General features: G+C 33.9%; 1 protein-coding gene across 1 annotated transcript; it reads right to left on the bottom strand.

Moving 5' to 3' along the window:
* Positions 1 to 1,567: 1,567 nt before the first annotated feature.
* LOC124359321 (protein takeout-like) lies at positions 1,568 to 7,570 on the bottom strand. The gene is made up of 6 exons (XM_046811975.1): positions 7,449 to 7,570; positions 4,262 to 4,354; positions 3,091 to 3,247; positions 2,866 to 2,999; positions 2,478 to 2,630; positions 1,568 to 1,904 (listed from the first exon to the last, which is right to left on the bottom strand). Exons 1-6 carry the CDS (start codon positions 7,522 to 7,524, stop codon positions 1,750 to 1,752), a joined length of 768 nt encoding a protein of 255 aa, XP_046667931.1. The 5' UTR covers positions 7,525 to 7,570; the 3' UTR covers positions 1,568 to 1,749.
* Between the last annotated feature and the right edge of the window lie 8,442 nt (positions 7,571 to 16,012).

Below are 16,012 nucleotides of genomic sequence, written 5' to 3'. Positions count from 1 at the left end.
TATATATCTACAAATAAAAGCGCAGATATATATATATATTTCAATAAACGTTGAATCGCAAAAAGTATATATATATATATATATATAATATATATATTATATATATATATATATATATATAGTTATGAGAGATGTCTCATTTTGAAGATATATATAATTAGTACACATATAAATAGTTTAATTTTTTATAAGGTGTATACTTTTTAGTATTTAAAATTAAAAGTAAAATTAGTATTTATTCCTGATAAATACAATAAAAATGTCGAAAATATAAAAAGCTCTTGGTAGACATCAAAATTAATTAAACGTTATAAGTCTCACCCACAGCTCTACACCCACAGCTCTACACCCACAGCTCTACAACAGCTCTACGCTCTACACCCACAGCTCTACACCCACAGCTCTACACCCACAGCTCTACACCCACAGCTCTACACCCACAGCTCTACACCCACAGCTCTACACCCACAGCTCTACACCCACAGCTCTACACCCACAAAATAACAGCGTAAAAGTGTTTGAGATTTAACGTTTTTTTTATGCAATAAAAATCATTATGGCTACCAGTATAGACGTTTTTAACTATGTTTTTCATTTTGAACCTCTCACCAATATTGTGGTTTTTAATTGATTATTTTGATAATCGAATTGAAAAAAATCAATTTGAAAATTGTTGATGTTTTAACAATTACCATAATAACTCTCAACATAAATTCATAAAGTAAAATATAATATTTGTGATTTTGTACTTTAACTCAAATATAGGCTGTGTGTGTGTGTGTGTGTGTGTGTGTGTGTGTGTGTGTGTGTGTGTGTAATTTTTTAAATATTACAAATTAGTATTTGAGAAGGTGCATGTAGGAACACATGGAGGTTTTTTTATTATAAAAATACATTTTTATTGAATGTAGCTAAATATTTTATATTATTTTCATCTTTCAATTATCACTTCATTATATTTCATACACATTAATTCAAACTTTATTATTGTTTTGCTCCGTCAAAATGTTAAAATATTCACTAATTTCGGACCCTCAATATTTTTAAAAATTACTTACAATAACTTATTTATCCAAAATTGTAACTTATTACTATTTTAACCTATTTTGTATGAATTTGTAAATAAAACAAATACTTGCATACGCATACCCAAATCAAACTAATATAAAATTGTCCCATTTTTAATGATATTTATATAACATTTTATCAGTATCGGTCTACACTTTTCAAAAGTCCTGCAGCCTATCCACATATAATTAATTACTTATGTATTTACAGCGCTATGCAAAAGATCCACCAATACACAAATATCTTGTAAATATTAAAGTTTGCAAAGGAAATGTAACATACTTGTTCTTTGGCTACTTTATAGATCTGTAAAAACAACGTCGGATTCTTTAAGACCAATTTAAACACTCACGCCTTTCACTGGCATGCCTGTGAAAACCTATTCAAAATAAATAACAAAATTATATTTTTATATTATTTACACATTATTTCTATAGAATTTTACAAGCATGCCAGAAAAGGAAAGTCCAAAACTAATTTTACAACGAACACCATGTTAAAAAGAATCCAACGTTTCCAGTTTTGAAAAATAAGTCAACCATACACATACATACTCATGAAAACCTCAAATTATGTAGGGACGCGTTGTGTCTGATTTTATGGAAACGAAAAGTATTACACTAAAAAATTTATAAATAAATGAGAGATGTTGTGATGAAAAGAACTGATTTCTTGTTAAGATCACTGATTAAGAAGATATTCATCAAAAGGCACTTTCTCGGATACATTGTTGACAATGAGAGTAGCGATTCTAGTGACAGCTTCGCTGATAGCGGGTCCGAACTCTGCCATGACATCGCGCCAGTTATTGTTCAGGAACAAGTTCATCTGGTTACCTGGGTCAGAGAAATAGTCTTCTAAGAACATATTAATAAAAAGACAATTTCTTTGGTACATTGTACACATTGTACATTGCATACTTCATTAATCAAGTAATTTCACCATACTACACGGAAAATATAACATTTTATTTGTTAATATTGTAATAATTTACTTATATGAGTATGTTCAAACTGTTAGGTTTCGTTAACAGATGTTGGAACTCAGATTTCCATTTTGAGTAGCGCTTTAGAATTCCTTTTTGCGTCTACGTTAAACAAAAGTTGAACGGACTCATAAATAACATTTTCAGAAAAAAATAGAAAATAAAAATGTGTTCACGAATAAAAAGGTTAAAAACATCATTAAACGTAAAAACTTTGCACCTCAAAGATGTGTTACAGGAGTACTCAGATTTATACTATTTTCGAAATAATCTAATGAAAAATATAACATCGTATGAGTTGGAAAGTAATAATAATTTGTATAAATGTATAAAACTAATAACCATGTATTATCCATACCATTAATTGTTTTCTATATTAATAAATAATCAAGGATATGAAATAGTTTTTCATCCTTATACGTACCCAAGTTCTCATCTCCCTTGAAGAGGTTGGTCAATTTGATGTTGAAGCCGCCCGCTTTGAAGTCCAGAGAGGGATCCTTGATACGGGCGTGATCGCGCCCATCCTTGCCCTTGCGCAGGTCGAACTCTGCCTTGTACACCAGATGCAGGTCAGCTGTAATAAACCATCAGTAAATCTTTAATCGTGATTCGAGTAGCGTAGAGTTTCGGCTTCAGAGTGGCCAAGGTGGGTCCAGGTCTGAATGACCTTAATTCGTAATTAAGTCGTAAAACACCAACTTTTTAATCTTAACATAAGAAGGTAACTTCCAATTTATGTATGTCTATGTAAACTCTATTTGTCAATAATATAAGAATTAGGTATTGCAGGACTAAATATACAGACTTACTAATAGTCAGATCGGAATTGCCCGCGCCTTCGATGGGCAGAATAAGCACCTTGCCTCTGGCCGTGTACTTGCCCGATACCTGGAGTTTGGGCAGCTTGCCCTCTAGCTCCAGGTGCCTCTTCTCTAAGTCGATACTGGAACAAGCAGAGCACATTTAGTCACCGACCTCCATTGTGTGGATTGAGACCAGCAGATTGGATTACCAAAAGTGTGTGAGTTACCGACCTGACCCCTAAAGGCTGGATGTCCCTGAGTCCCAGAAGTCGACACTTGTTGCAAGTAAAGGTTAGGCCCAGGCCGCTAGAGCTCACTTTACTGTCTCCCACCACGACCTTCTCGATGACCAAGGGGTCGAGCTTGGGGATGCCGTACTTCGGGTCGCCTGCAGACAGGCAAGACACTTTACTGGACCACCTAACTAGTAATTTAGAATATATCGATAAAACTAACTACTAGCAAAGTTTCGACGTAATGTGAATCATAACATTTTAGTGGCACTCAACCACGCATAATTATTGTTGTCATAGCTAATTTTTACATTTCTGTACCATTTAGAGACAACCTGGGATTTCAGAAAAGAAAACATTGATGAGAACTACAAATTCACGCTTCCAGAATTTGAAATGATGTCGTTAGTTAACATTTTCATATTTTTGGATTATTCATCACCAGTACGCACGTTCGAGAAACTCATTGGCACATTTTTATGAGTTGACTTAACTAAACATAGTTAACTTTATTTTTCATTTCATTTAATTTTTCATGAACAAAAGTGGCCAATGCCATACTAAGCAACGTGATTTAATGTTAAGTACATTGGAAGATGAAGGAAATACAACATTTTTGTGTGTACAAAATGATTTTTTTTTTTTTTTTTTTTTTTTTTTTTTTGACGTCTTGTACAGACTGTTAGTAGTATATAATGGCACTTTTAAATATCACCTTTATTCAAGGGCGTTCATAAAGATCCTTTGATATTTAGCAATCTGAAAATTTCCCTCTAATGTAAGAAAAATAATGGTGCTCAATAACCCACTATTATTCTTTCAGACAACTGAGTGGTTAACAGTCTTTATACGTTTTAAACTGCGAGGAATATACTTAAATGTAAAAAAATACATTTATATTTATATATATTTTATACTTTTAAATACAAGCACATTTTTTGGGTTAAATGTTATTTATTATACGATTAGTAAAGGTTAAAAATTGTTAAATATGTAACCTTATAATACTACTGGAAAGTAGTTACTTTTTACTAACTATTATTAATTTTAAATCCTGTATTACGTAATTTAAAGTAGCTATTATTTAGAAATTGTCATTTTTAGTGTTTAAAAACATGTTTTATCCCTTTTCCGTTGATTACTTTAACGTTGTGAGAAATGTTACTTACCTCTTATAATAAAGGGTAACGCCTCCATGCCATGTTTGAAGACACACGCATTCAGATTAGGGTCGCTTCGCTTGCAAGGCTTGATATAGGAGGCTGGAACATCACAGAGAAAACGGAGTGTTTTAATGTCAGTTGTTTATTATTCGTTTTATTACAATAATGTTTAAGTATTCGTTTAAAACTATAAGCGTTTTTGTCTTGGGTTCAAATTCCTGAATACTCTCATCGGTGATACTGCATTGGTAGTCCTTAATTAAGGAATACGATTTAAATTATTCAGCGTATCTCTGTAAATCTCGAAAATGTGAGATAATCTCACCGAAATGATAAAAGTTGGTTTCCATTTTATTACTCATTAATCATCAAACTAGACTTATTCTTATACAGTAGACAGACGAAATCTCTCTCTGTAACATTTTCTGTAACAGGACCTTGGCATTTGACCAGTGACTGACAGGTCGATGACGCTGCTCTCCTGCATGTCACGCGTACTGTTACCGATCGCCTTGAAACTTCAGTTGTTACATTCGTGCACCATTTAGAACTAGTTTGAAACTGTATTTGAATTAGCAAACAATAGACATTAGTGATTAAAACATTGATACTTAACAGCATAGCAATACTTAAAAGATGTTTACTAAGAATATGTAATAGAAAGTGTTATTTGATTTAATAGAAGTACAGCTTACAACTGTAGGTTTATTATATTACTCCCACAATTGTCTTCAACTTGAAAGGAGTACATAGTCATCAGTTGTCAGATTTATTATGTTTCAGGTTTAGTAGGAGTCAACTAAATTCGGTGAGTTGAATTTCTTAACTCACCGAATTAGATTTTTGTGGGTATTAGATTATTTACTACATAGTCGTGCCAAACTTCAACAAATATTAAAAATGTAAGATGAAAGTCATGTAGCAGAAATGTAGCAAGCCTTTGTTTGTTTTGGAAATTAATATAAAAATGTATCATTCATTGTTAAAATTATAAGTTACATATTCTTAAAATATTTCATTACTGCCTTTTACATATTTAAAGGAAAACACTTCAGAAACAGATAATTAATATCACACACTTCGGAAAGAGGAAATTCTTATTTTAAATCAATTATATGGAACAATTTTACAAAAATATTATAAAATGTAATATCCTTGAAAACCTTTATTGTATGCGTATTATGAAACAGAAGCTTAAACTAATTTAAAAAAGTACTCGTACATCTTGCATTATTTTATTGTATTGTTACATTTTATTTTCTTAGTAATGATTAGAATAGAATATTATAAAAACATTCCGTTCAGTTTTTATAAAACATAGTTATACATTCACAGAATGTACATAAAAAGGTTAAACGACGCAAGTTTTATTCCCATTCAGATAAAAAAATAATTACGTACATGTAATTACCACTTTCAAGTAAGGCTTGCAATTAAATTAAAAGCTCACTCCTAAGCCAATGATGTGTTTTCATCGTTGTAGTTCCTTTATAATACGCATATTCCCGTCAAGTTTTACAAACGAAATGCAAACTCTGCCCATCAAGTCCGTAACGCATTGACAATGCTTATAATTTTAATGACATTAACGGGAATATTGGCTCTTTCTTCCAAAACAGATGTTACATGTGATTATTTTAGGTGAATTTTCTATTGAACATTAATTGAAAACTAAAATTTTAAATTAAATTTGTTTAAACGTTTTATGTGAATAACGATACAAAATATAAAATAAATAATAAATAACACCCTTCAGAATTTGGAATGACTATCTTGTACTGAAATCTTGTATGAGACTACAATGAAAACTTGTGAATATTTTTATTAATGGATTTTTTCATAATGAAGTAAATTAATCTAAATTAACAACTTATTTTGCATGATTGTTTCTGATTATTTGATGTATTGGCATTTAGTACCAATGCAATACAGTATGAATGTATTGCAGTATAGGTATAAGTACATTGTTAACAAGTAACATGTATGTTTTCGGTAAAATTATTTGACCTAGACAGATTAGATATAGTGATTTTTCAATACATGCTGGGCATCTTTACTAAGTAACTTTTCTCTTTCTTTATAATGGGGTGGGGAGGATTTCAATGTTTACTAGGAAACCTCACAGAGCCACTCCCTAAAACTACTCGGTCCTTTCATGTGGAGTTGCTTAATAGTTAAAAATGCTCAATATTATCATAGATTGCTCGTTGTTACTGATAATGTTTTTTACCCTGTCAATTCACAATACCGCAGTCGATATATTGTGAATTGGTTTAGTGCCTCCAATCGACAACATCGACAAATTCTGCCCGAACTGGCAATTCCTGAGCTGTCCTCAAACCCAGTATGGACCTCAAGCTCACCTCCTATGACCCTCGTAAAACGGAACTAATGGCAACTAGCTCAAGGTAAAATTTAAGTCAAGATAGCCAAAGTACACCGAGAACCTTTACACCAAACCTCTATGTGTACAGTTTTTGTGTAGTTTATGTGAGAGGATAACAAAGTTTCCTTACATTTTCCAACGTATTTCAAGAATTTACAACTGCTGAAGAGAAGTAGAAGACCAGGCGCCACTATTAAAAAAGAAAGTATACCAACTCTCAAAAAGTAATGTCCCAGCATTTGTAGCCTGCATTTTCGATGAAAATGTCCGAATTCTTTCTTTGGACAAATTATAATACTTTAATGTACGTACCTAGTTCCGTAAGTTTTTACAATTCATAGATTGGCTTTTTCTGAATCCCAAGATGTGCAATAATGGATACAAATTACATACAGTAATATTGTAATTCAGTAATCAACAATAAGCAGTCTTTGTACTACACTATTAATAAAGCCGAAACAAGTAGAAACTGGGTACAAAAATGTATCTTGTTAATGTTTCGGCTCCGCTAGTTGGTTCGCCATTTCATATCAATATTACGGCCGTTCAAATCTAAAAAAGTTGTAACTTCGTTATTTATAAACATAGAAAACAAACAATACTCTGAAATGCTTATAACAATTCCAAAACATTTTTAAATTGACAATGTTTTATATCGAACTGTTTTCAAGATATTTAGTACATTTGCCACAAAACTCTACCTACTTTTTCCGATTGACAAAATTCAAAAATTAATAATCACTCCAAAACTAACACAGTTGAAACAAGTAATGATACATGATTGTTGTGACAAACATTTATACTCACGAAGCTTAGCGGGGGAGACAAGGATGACAGAGCCCAGGAGCAGGACCGCTGCGGCGGCTAAGGCAGGTGTCCTCATCCTGTGTTGGCTTGTCGGCGGCTGGGGAGGCGCGGGGCGAGCGGCCTTTATATTCGCCACACGCTACTGACCTTGCACGGCCAAATGTTACAGATACTCTCCAGTCATGCCCTTACTACGAAACCAAATATGAACAGAACTTTTACAAAAAACATGCTGACCCTAACTTCACTAATACTAGCTCAACGTTCGGTCATTTGGTATCTGGACGAAACATTTGGTTTGTTACAGGGAGTGCTGAGCGCGCTTTTTGTGGCCCCACACGTAATAACCAACTGATTGTGTATCGATTGGCTAATGAAGTACTTTGTGAGAACAGACAAAAGAAATCGAAAAGAGTTAAAAGAATTCATCAACAAATTTGCATATAGAATTTAAATGATTTTCTTTTTATTTCCTGTTTTAATAGTGAATACACCGAGACATTTACATCTTTCCAGCTTTTTCGAAATAAAATGAGACTTTTTTGACATTCCACATTCCTTGAAATTTATATTTCCAAGGCTTTGAACTTTTTACATTTATTATTCTATGCTATCTGCTATATGATCTTAATTCTAGGAGAAAACTTTTCATACCCTAAAATTCTAAATTATATTCTATTTATTTGAATATTTATTTGAACCTGATTTTATTTATTATTACAAACATTTTATTCCTACTATTATTATCCAGCTATTTCTTTTACGAGTATTTTGAGCTCACGATCCCTTGAACTTCTCAGACCTAGGAGGAACTGGTCACCAATCATCTGGATTATCAAAGAATTCTTTTGAGTATCCACATACCTGTCCAAAAGAGTTATACCTTCCAGTAGAACCAATACTGAATATAACACAAAACCAGTGTATCACAAATATCTGGGTAACATAGAGTATCCCATTACTAACCTCAATTGTCGAGTTACTTGGGTAAGATGGTAGGCCTAGTTTACAGTGGAGGATGACTTGGAGTGAGTGTAGCTTCCTTAGTGTTAAAAGTGATTTAAATATGAGGGAATATTGCTTCCCCGTCCACTTTAGGTCTAACAGAACTAGGCTCCTCTTCTAAGGTCACAACATGACTGAGATAATAATGCCGCTACCCTCCTCGTGCGATCTCAACAGAAGACGGCTCTTTCCCCCAACCTTACCCATCATGAATATGAGGAAGCAGAGCAGAGTTCCTTTTAGGACTAAGTGCAATGAGGGAGTTTCCTGATATTCTTGTTCTAATTAAAGATAACAGCCACATGTTTCGCTGGTTTCTTGGTCTCTTTTCTATATCATTGAGACCATCTAAGGAACGGATGCGTCGAGATCGTTGAGTTTCTTGTTTCCCGGACTACTGAGTTCATGAGTCACGTGGTTTCTCTAAGGCAAATCTTGTATTAGTAACACGCATTATATTTTATTTTATGTCAGGATCTTTTATCTATTAATTATTTTATTGTGTTTGAATCCTTTTTTTCTTGACTATTGGTCCTACATACATTGTACTAACAAAGGAATATTTATGAGATCCTAGCCTATGAATACTGAAAACTCAAAATAGGGAAAGTTTAGTTGGTTAAAAGTTGTATGTACTAACTTCCAACCAATATGTGTGTTACCATCGGGGATATAAAGAAGAGTATTGAACAACAACTTATCGAGTGTGCTGAAACTGCAGTGATTGAGAATAATAAAAGCAGAAGTCTGTATGTGTTGAATAAATGAGATATTAAAAACGTACTCAATATACGAATAATCAGCTCTTTAAGATAACCTAGAATATTTGTTGCAGTACATACTTATTATTATGTGTTGGGAAGCGGGAAGGTGGCAGGAAATGCGGATTGGACGGGGTAATTTCGTATTTGGTAGATGAGTAGGGTGATATCAACAGTTTAAACAAATACAAATTTGGATATGAAAAGTATTTATACTAAAAGTTTACAAATTTAATTAAAGATTGTTAAGAAATTATCTAATACCTATACAAACTCTATGGACTGACGAGACTCTAACCTAGCGTATTTTTGGGACCCCAGTAAACTTATACGTCACACAGAAAAAAAGCACCCTGAACCTTCGGTTCTCACAGGTAGCAGTTATTTATTTCTCATACCGCTTATTATAATGCATACTTATTTACGAGTATTTCGTGTAGTATTGCTAATGACGTATTTTAGTATAACGTTGTGTACTTCAGGTACCACATCCAGTTAAATAGTAGTTAAACCTGGTGGATGAATGTAGCGTCTCCTCAGGGCTTGCCATTCCTGAGAGCTGAATTCGAATCCAAACAATTACTGTGACTTAAAAATAAAAATGGTGAACTGTTATGGAACTCAGTAATGGTTTCTGCGATAACTTATAGGAATAATTCTTGCCTAATCCTCGTTAATTTCTGCGATATTTAGTGAACATCTCGTGCAAGAATGAGTCCATTTCGAAGGGCACATTTATTTCAGCTCTAATGCAGCAAAGATGAATGCAATCGTCATGAACTCTGGAAAAAGATTGTTTCTCATAATTACCTTTTACATAGAACATGTTAAAATACTAATTAAAAACACAACTTCTATTAAGAAATAAAATGACACAATATTTAAGGAAACGTCTCGGGATGCGCCAAGCATGTTTTAAGTTAAATCTACAAATGTTTTTAGTATAATGCAAATAACACTCTCTTTCTAAGAAGATTCAGCAGCAAGAATATTCTAACTTTATTCATTACTAGAGAGCCATTGCGGATGTGCCCGGATCCTAGTGTAGGATTTGGTAGAAATCCTTAAGCTAGTGTCGACCTGTTCCCAAACATCGCTAAAATCAGTAATAGTCATTACGTTAATCACCGTTTCCGTACCCAACATTCCCCATTGTACCAGGCCCGTAATCTCGGGGTTCAAATATGGACACTACCAAGCACTATTACATGCATCATAGTAGGCAAACTTTCATACTTCAAGTATCGGGTATCCAAAATTACGAAGAGTATTGAGTTCTCGTGACTGATATTGCTATTTTGTACGGGTTATTATGATTAGTTGATAACAAATGCAAAACGATATAGTCTTGGTGTATCTAAAGGATTTAATTGGAAACCTTACGATAATTTTAATATTTTAACAATATTCTTAAAAAAACATTACAAGCATTGTAATTTTACGTGATTTCTCACGGTTAGATTGCGAAATCTCTACATTTCTTAGCGAGGCCAATGAATTACGAAGAACATGTGTAATATAAGTCCCATGTAACCCCGTTCTGTAGTTTCGGGGATCGCGTGTTGTCATTAACAGAGTTGTGGTTTTTCAAGATTGATTGTAAGTTATCTGAAGGAATATAAACGGTGGGACCGAGCACTAGTATGAATGAACAAACCATTCGCTCTAATTTGAGGAAACAAACAAGCGCAGTGAACCTATATGATATATATGAATGTGTGTGTGTGTGTGTGTGTGTGTGTGTGTGTGTGTGTGTGTGTGTGTGTGTGTGTGTGTGTGTGTGTGTGTGTGTGTGTGTGTGTGTGTGTGTGTGTGTGTGTGTGTGTGTGTGTGTGTGTGCACGTTTGTCAAAAGACAACGAATTTTTAATAACAGTCTTTAAAAGTAAAAGTTAGACTTCATCGTTTCTTATATCTACACTGCTAGTAGTTACCCGCTTCTTTGCACGCAATTTAGTATGCGTTGCAAGTGTATGACCACTGCTGGCTCGAGTTAATTATATTTCCGGCGCCAATTTTGAGTTTGTCTTGCTGCTGCAATCAATAAAATACGTCATACAGTGTAAATTCTTGCCCATTGTAGTTTTCTTAGTTCTTAGTATGTGTTGTTCCATACTTGAAACAACATGGTGTTGTTGCATTGTTTCCCGATGAAGAAAATATATCACAGATCAGAGAAGCCTACTTCTGTCAAAAGTGAACTCAGATAAGTTTTATATGTCTCTAAATGTATAATAAAAGTTTTATAGTAACATTGTCTTTAAATATAATATTTAATATTTGATAAAAATGTACAGTTAAAAGTACATTAACAATGACACTACACCTTTGTATTTTTATAAAAGATATTGTTAATATTTTAGAACATTTAGAGCTGGAATTGGTACATTATTCAAAAGTTCAGTCCAGCGAATTTTTATCTAGCACAGTTCTTGCGGACTGCTTTAAAGGGAGTCTTCGGTGTCCAATTCTGACCATCTTGTGTTTTAGGGCATTTGGTAAGGTAGATAAGTACGAGTACTTACCTAATCCCTTAACTCTACAACTGCGTTAAAATATTTGTTATTCCTTAGAGAATTTACTCACTATAAAATGTAAACAAATAACAACAAAATGAAAATAATAAACAATGTTTACACAGAACAGTTGATTACATTAGACATGCTCTTTTAATTAATATTTCACAACTTTAGAGATCAAGATATTGATTTTTTGCTACTTTAAAGATCAGTTGGGCGTAGTCCGGTTAGAGTTTTAGAACAAGAATAGGTCTATATTCATTCCAAACACCGAAACAATGTCCATGTAAAGTTTCAGTACTTCAATACACCAACAAACAAAGGCACTTTCTCATTTACAATATTATTATTATGTCATTAAAATCATCAGTAGGATAGTGGATTCGATTTGCATGGAAGAGAAATAAGATTAGGTATTTAATAATTATTATTAAATTTAACATAACATAAAATTATTCCTAGACTGAACCATAAAAAGGGTGATATAGCTAATAGAAATTGAAAACCAAAGACATACAGATCATTGTATCAGATATACAGACATGCATACCTTTGTAGAATTAATACAGAATGTACAAGAATAGGCAGCAAGCCGGTTGGTGCACAAAGTTGTTCTATTGAGGAAGTTAGATATTTCCTCCATACCTTATACCGAAGTAGATGATAAGCAACAAAATATATTCAAGCGACCATAAATTTTTAAACTATATGGAAATTTATGAGCTTGTTATATAACAAAATTAATTAATGTTTTAGTATAGACATAGACTAAAATTTAATTTAACTTTAAATACAATCCATATAGTTAATAACAATGAGTATTACACATTGAAATTTAAACATTATGCAGCTAAGAGAGGGGGAGGTATACAGCTGGAAAGCGGGTAATAACTATGTAGTAAAAAAATGAATGCCAGACTCACTGACGTGTCTTCGTGTGTCACACACACACAATGGCACAATTCAGGAATGTTTCCTACCCCTAAACGGACTATCAAAAGGTCGACACACTGTTCGTAGATAACTTCACAAGCTTGAGTACACAACATAGTTCCCAGAAATCAGGTTACCTGACATCGAGGGGTTGGATGGACAGTAGCACAGGAGAATTCACAAATTAAACTTAAAACTGGTCGAGGGAGAGAAAAACCTCAAATGTTTACTGTTAAAGCGGTATAAGAGAAAATTATTCCTCACCTTGGTTTATTAGTCTTACGGAAACATTTTAAAGAAGAGGAAGGGCAACGGTGACATGTGAACGGCTACTAAACTAGCAACTCTGCCCGAGATGTGGTAAAGCACTATTCATGTTCAAGAATGAGGTGAAGCAACATCACGCCATGATCACGCGACTCTCAGATAAGTCCTAGAGCGGTACAAAGAAATGCGTTGACCTCTGACCAACCAAACACGAGCGATCCCCTGATCCTCACAATCGTCTATTTCTATGCATCCTATGATGTTCCAGTGTTCATTAGGAATTGCGTGCTAGGTTGCGGGCAACTAACTCTAGTTTATATATAATTTGCTATTGTATATATATATAATTATTTATTTTGTATCATCTGTTTACAATATACTGTACGACATGCCAGGTCCTCTAAGAGTACTCCCCCTAATTATAACTTTGTAACGGTTGAAATTTTTCAATTTAATAAATATATGTATCGAATAACTCAAGAGAACAATTGGTTACCAACCCCCATTCCGTGAATATAAACTTTTCAATGCTCTAAATATTGTTCCCGTTTGAAATCCCTTGGTGTATGAGCCACCTAGCGGCTAACGCTAGAAACACACGCTATTTGTGACCGGCGAGTAGCGCCAAGCGGAGTGTAGTAGAACTAGTGCAGCGCGCGTAGTTTAGAATATTGTTTCAGAGACCTGAAACGGGCAATGGGTCGTAACGAAAGAGCAGGCAGCAGAGCCAAGCAATTCTGACTACCACCACCGACAAACCCCGAACATTTGCAGATAGGCGAGGGGTTAGAGGAGAGAGGGGCTGATAGGTGAAACGATGGTTACGACTCTGGTGACGGGTACGCGAACCACATAAAACGCGTACACTGGCTGTGGTCTTCATAATGATGGACAATACGTAACCAACGTCTACCCAACTGACTATGTAACATTTTACTGCCTATAACGAGCGCCTTCCATCCAATGTCCACACCACCACATGCCGCTGCACTGCATATATTGCATACAAACCAGGCGCATAATACCTGACCTGATGATCCTAAAATCAATACAGTAATTTTTTATACCGAAAGGAACCTATGTACCAAGTTCACACGAAGACAGACACGGTATTAAGATTGCCCTTAAGGGTCCTTAATAAGAATTTTTTAGATGGATTGTAAAATTACTTCGCTCTCTTCCAAATGAGGATTAAAGATGATGAAATACAGATTATTATGTCAAATTAAACGTCTTAAGACCATTAGTTAGGCACACACGTACAATGCTAAATAAACAATACTGCACTTCTTTATTTGTGCTAGTAGTGTTATAGAAGATGTATTATTTTTCTTAGTACACACCCAAACGGATTGTCCTCCTACTTGTTATGGTTTATTTTAAAACAATTCAAACATTTTTGTACTTTTAAAATTAAATACTCATAAACTTTACACTTCCCATTATTTCTATCTTTAAAATGAGATATCTCTTAGAGTTCTACCTCCCAATTGAGTGCGTGAAAAGATTTTAAGCTTTCATTTGATTTTGTGGACTAAAACTCAAAGTAGTAGTACTTCAGACGGCTCTTAATGTGTAAGACTGGGTTTGTTACAAACAAGTTATTTATTCTTACAGTTCAATTTTAACTTATAAGAAACTGTAAAGCGCGTTTGGATGCGTTTTGATTGCATATTTAAAATTGGACATCTTCCATAATTCTACTATTTTTCAGGTTTAACACTGTTCTAACGGGGTAAAACTCAAGATTGCTTTCCTAATGAGCAAAACCAACTTTAAGGCACCTATTTCAGTATGCCCTCTTCAAAATAGGTACCGCTTAAATAATGGTAAAATTCTAATCTAAACTTAGTTAATGACGTATCTTAGTTGGTACGAAGATTGATTATTACGATTATTTTATGTATATGATCAAGGGTAACATTTAGTTAATGACGCGTGTAATGGCACGTGTGAAAATTATTTTGATTTATCGTCACTATTAAAATATATGACGCGTGTAATGGCACGTGTGAAAATTATTTTGATTTATCACCACTATTAAAATATAATGTCATACGGTTGTTTTACTGTTGAAACATGTATCCTCTCTCTAAATAATGGGTGAGGTAAAAGATTGTAGGAGTAAGTAAAGGATTTTAACATTAGTAATCAAACTGTTGTCGTCAGATTCATTAACACGGATTACGAATACATCCCTGCTGCCACCGGCGGCCGTCTTTATACATCTAATGTATGGTTTTGCACTTTGAGGGTTGGCTTGTGAAGTTGCATAATTAAGCATTAAGTATTTAAGCATTGCCGATCGTACGAGCCTTCAAAAAAAGGATGATCTAGTGTGGTTGTTTCTCTATGTCAATAAAGTTCATAAAACATTATTTACCTTGCACTTTCAATTTACTATCTGATAAACAATTTTCAAAAGTCATTAATTCAATTTAAGGTCAGAGTGTGGCGCTTTTTAATGGAAAACCCTTATTATTGTATCTCAAATGTATTATCTCGATAAGTCCTTAAATCATTCCATTGTCTGCCCGTCTATCCATCTATCCGTCTGTGTGACAATTCTTGATCAAACATTATGTAGATTTAAAATTTGTTACATAGACTTAGATTCCAGGGTATCAGCCTAAAGGTCAAGGGACTATGTGCCAAGCGCCTAGATAGTATGCAACGCACGAAGTACAACGAACGGGTGTTGCCGGCATCGGGTTGAAGGCGCTTGTAATACCTTCTTTGTATTCTATAAATGGTCCTTCGATTGGTATGATACGTTGCATCGGTTTATTTCTGTAAGCAATACATACTTTCTAATTCATAAAGGCGCAGCAATACTTTATTAATTTACGAGTACATTAAATAGATCACAGTGGTGGTTTATAACTACTAATAATAACATTTACCCAAAATAGGTAAAATTGAAATTCTGGAACTGAAGTTTTAATTTAATTTACTTGTTAGGAGTAGTTTTCTTGTTACCTTACATCTATATGTATTCGATTTTCTACTACCGCTCTCCCACTAACGCTACAGTGCAACATCATAGCGGTTTTACAATGTGGAGAATCTCAGGCAAAAAA

The sequence above is a fragment of the Homalodisca vitripennis genome, chromosome 4 (genome assembly GCF_021130785.1).
Source record: "Homalodisca vitripennis isolate AUS2020 chromosome 4, UT_GWSS_2.1, whole genome shotgun sequence".
Taxonomy (NCBI): Eukaryota; Metazoa; Arthropoda; class Insecta; order Hemiptera; family Cicadellidae; genus Homalodisca; species Homalodisca vitripennis.
The sequence above is the reverse complement of the archived record's forward strand: the minus strand, read 5'-3'. Positions and strand labels throughout refer to the sequence as shown.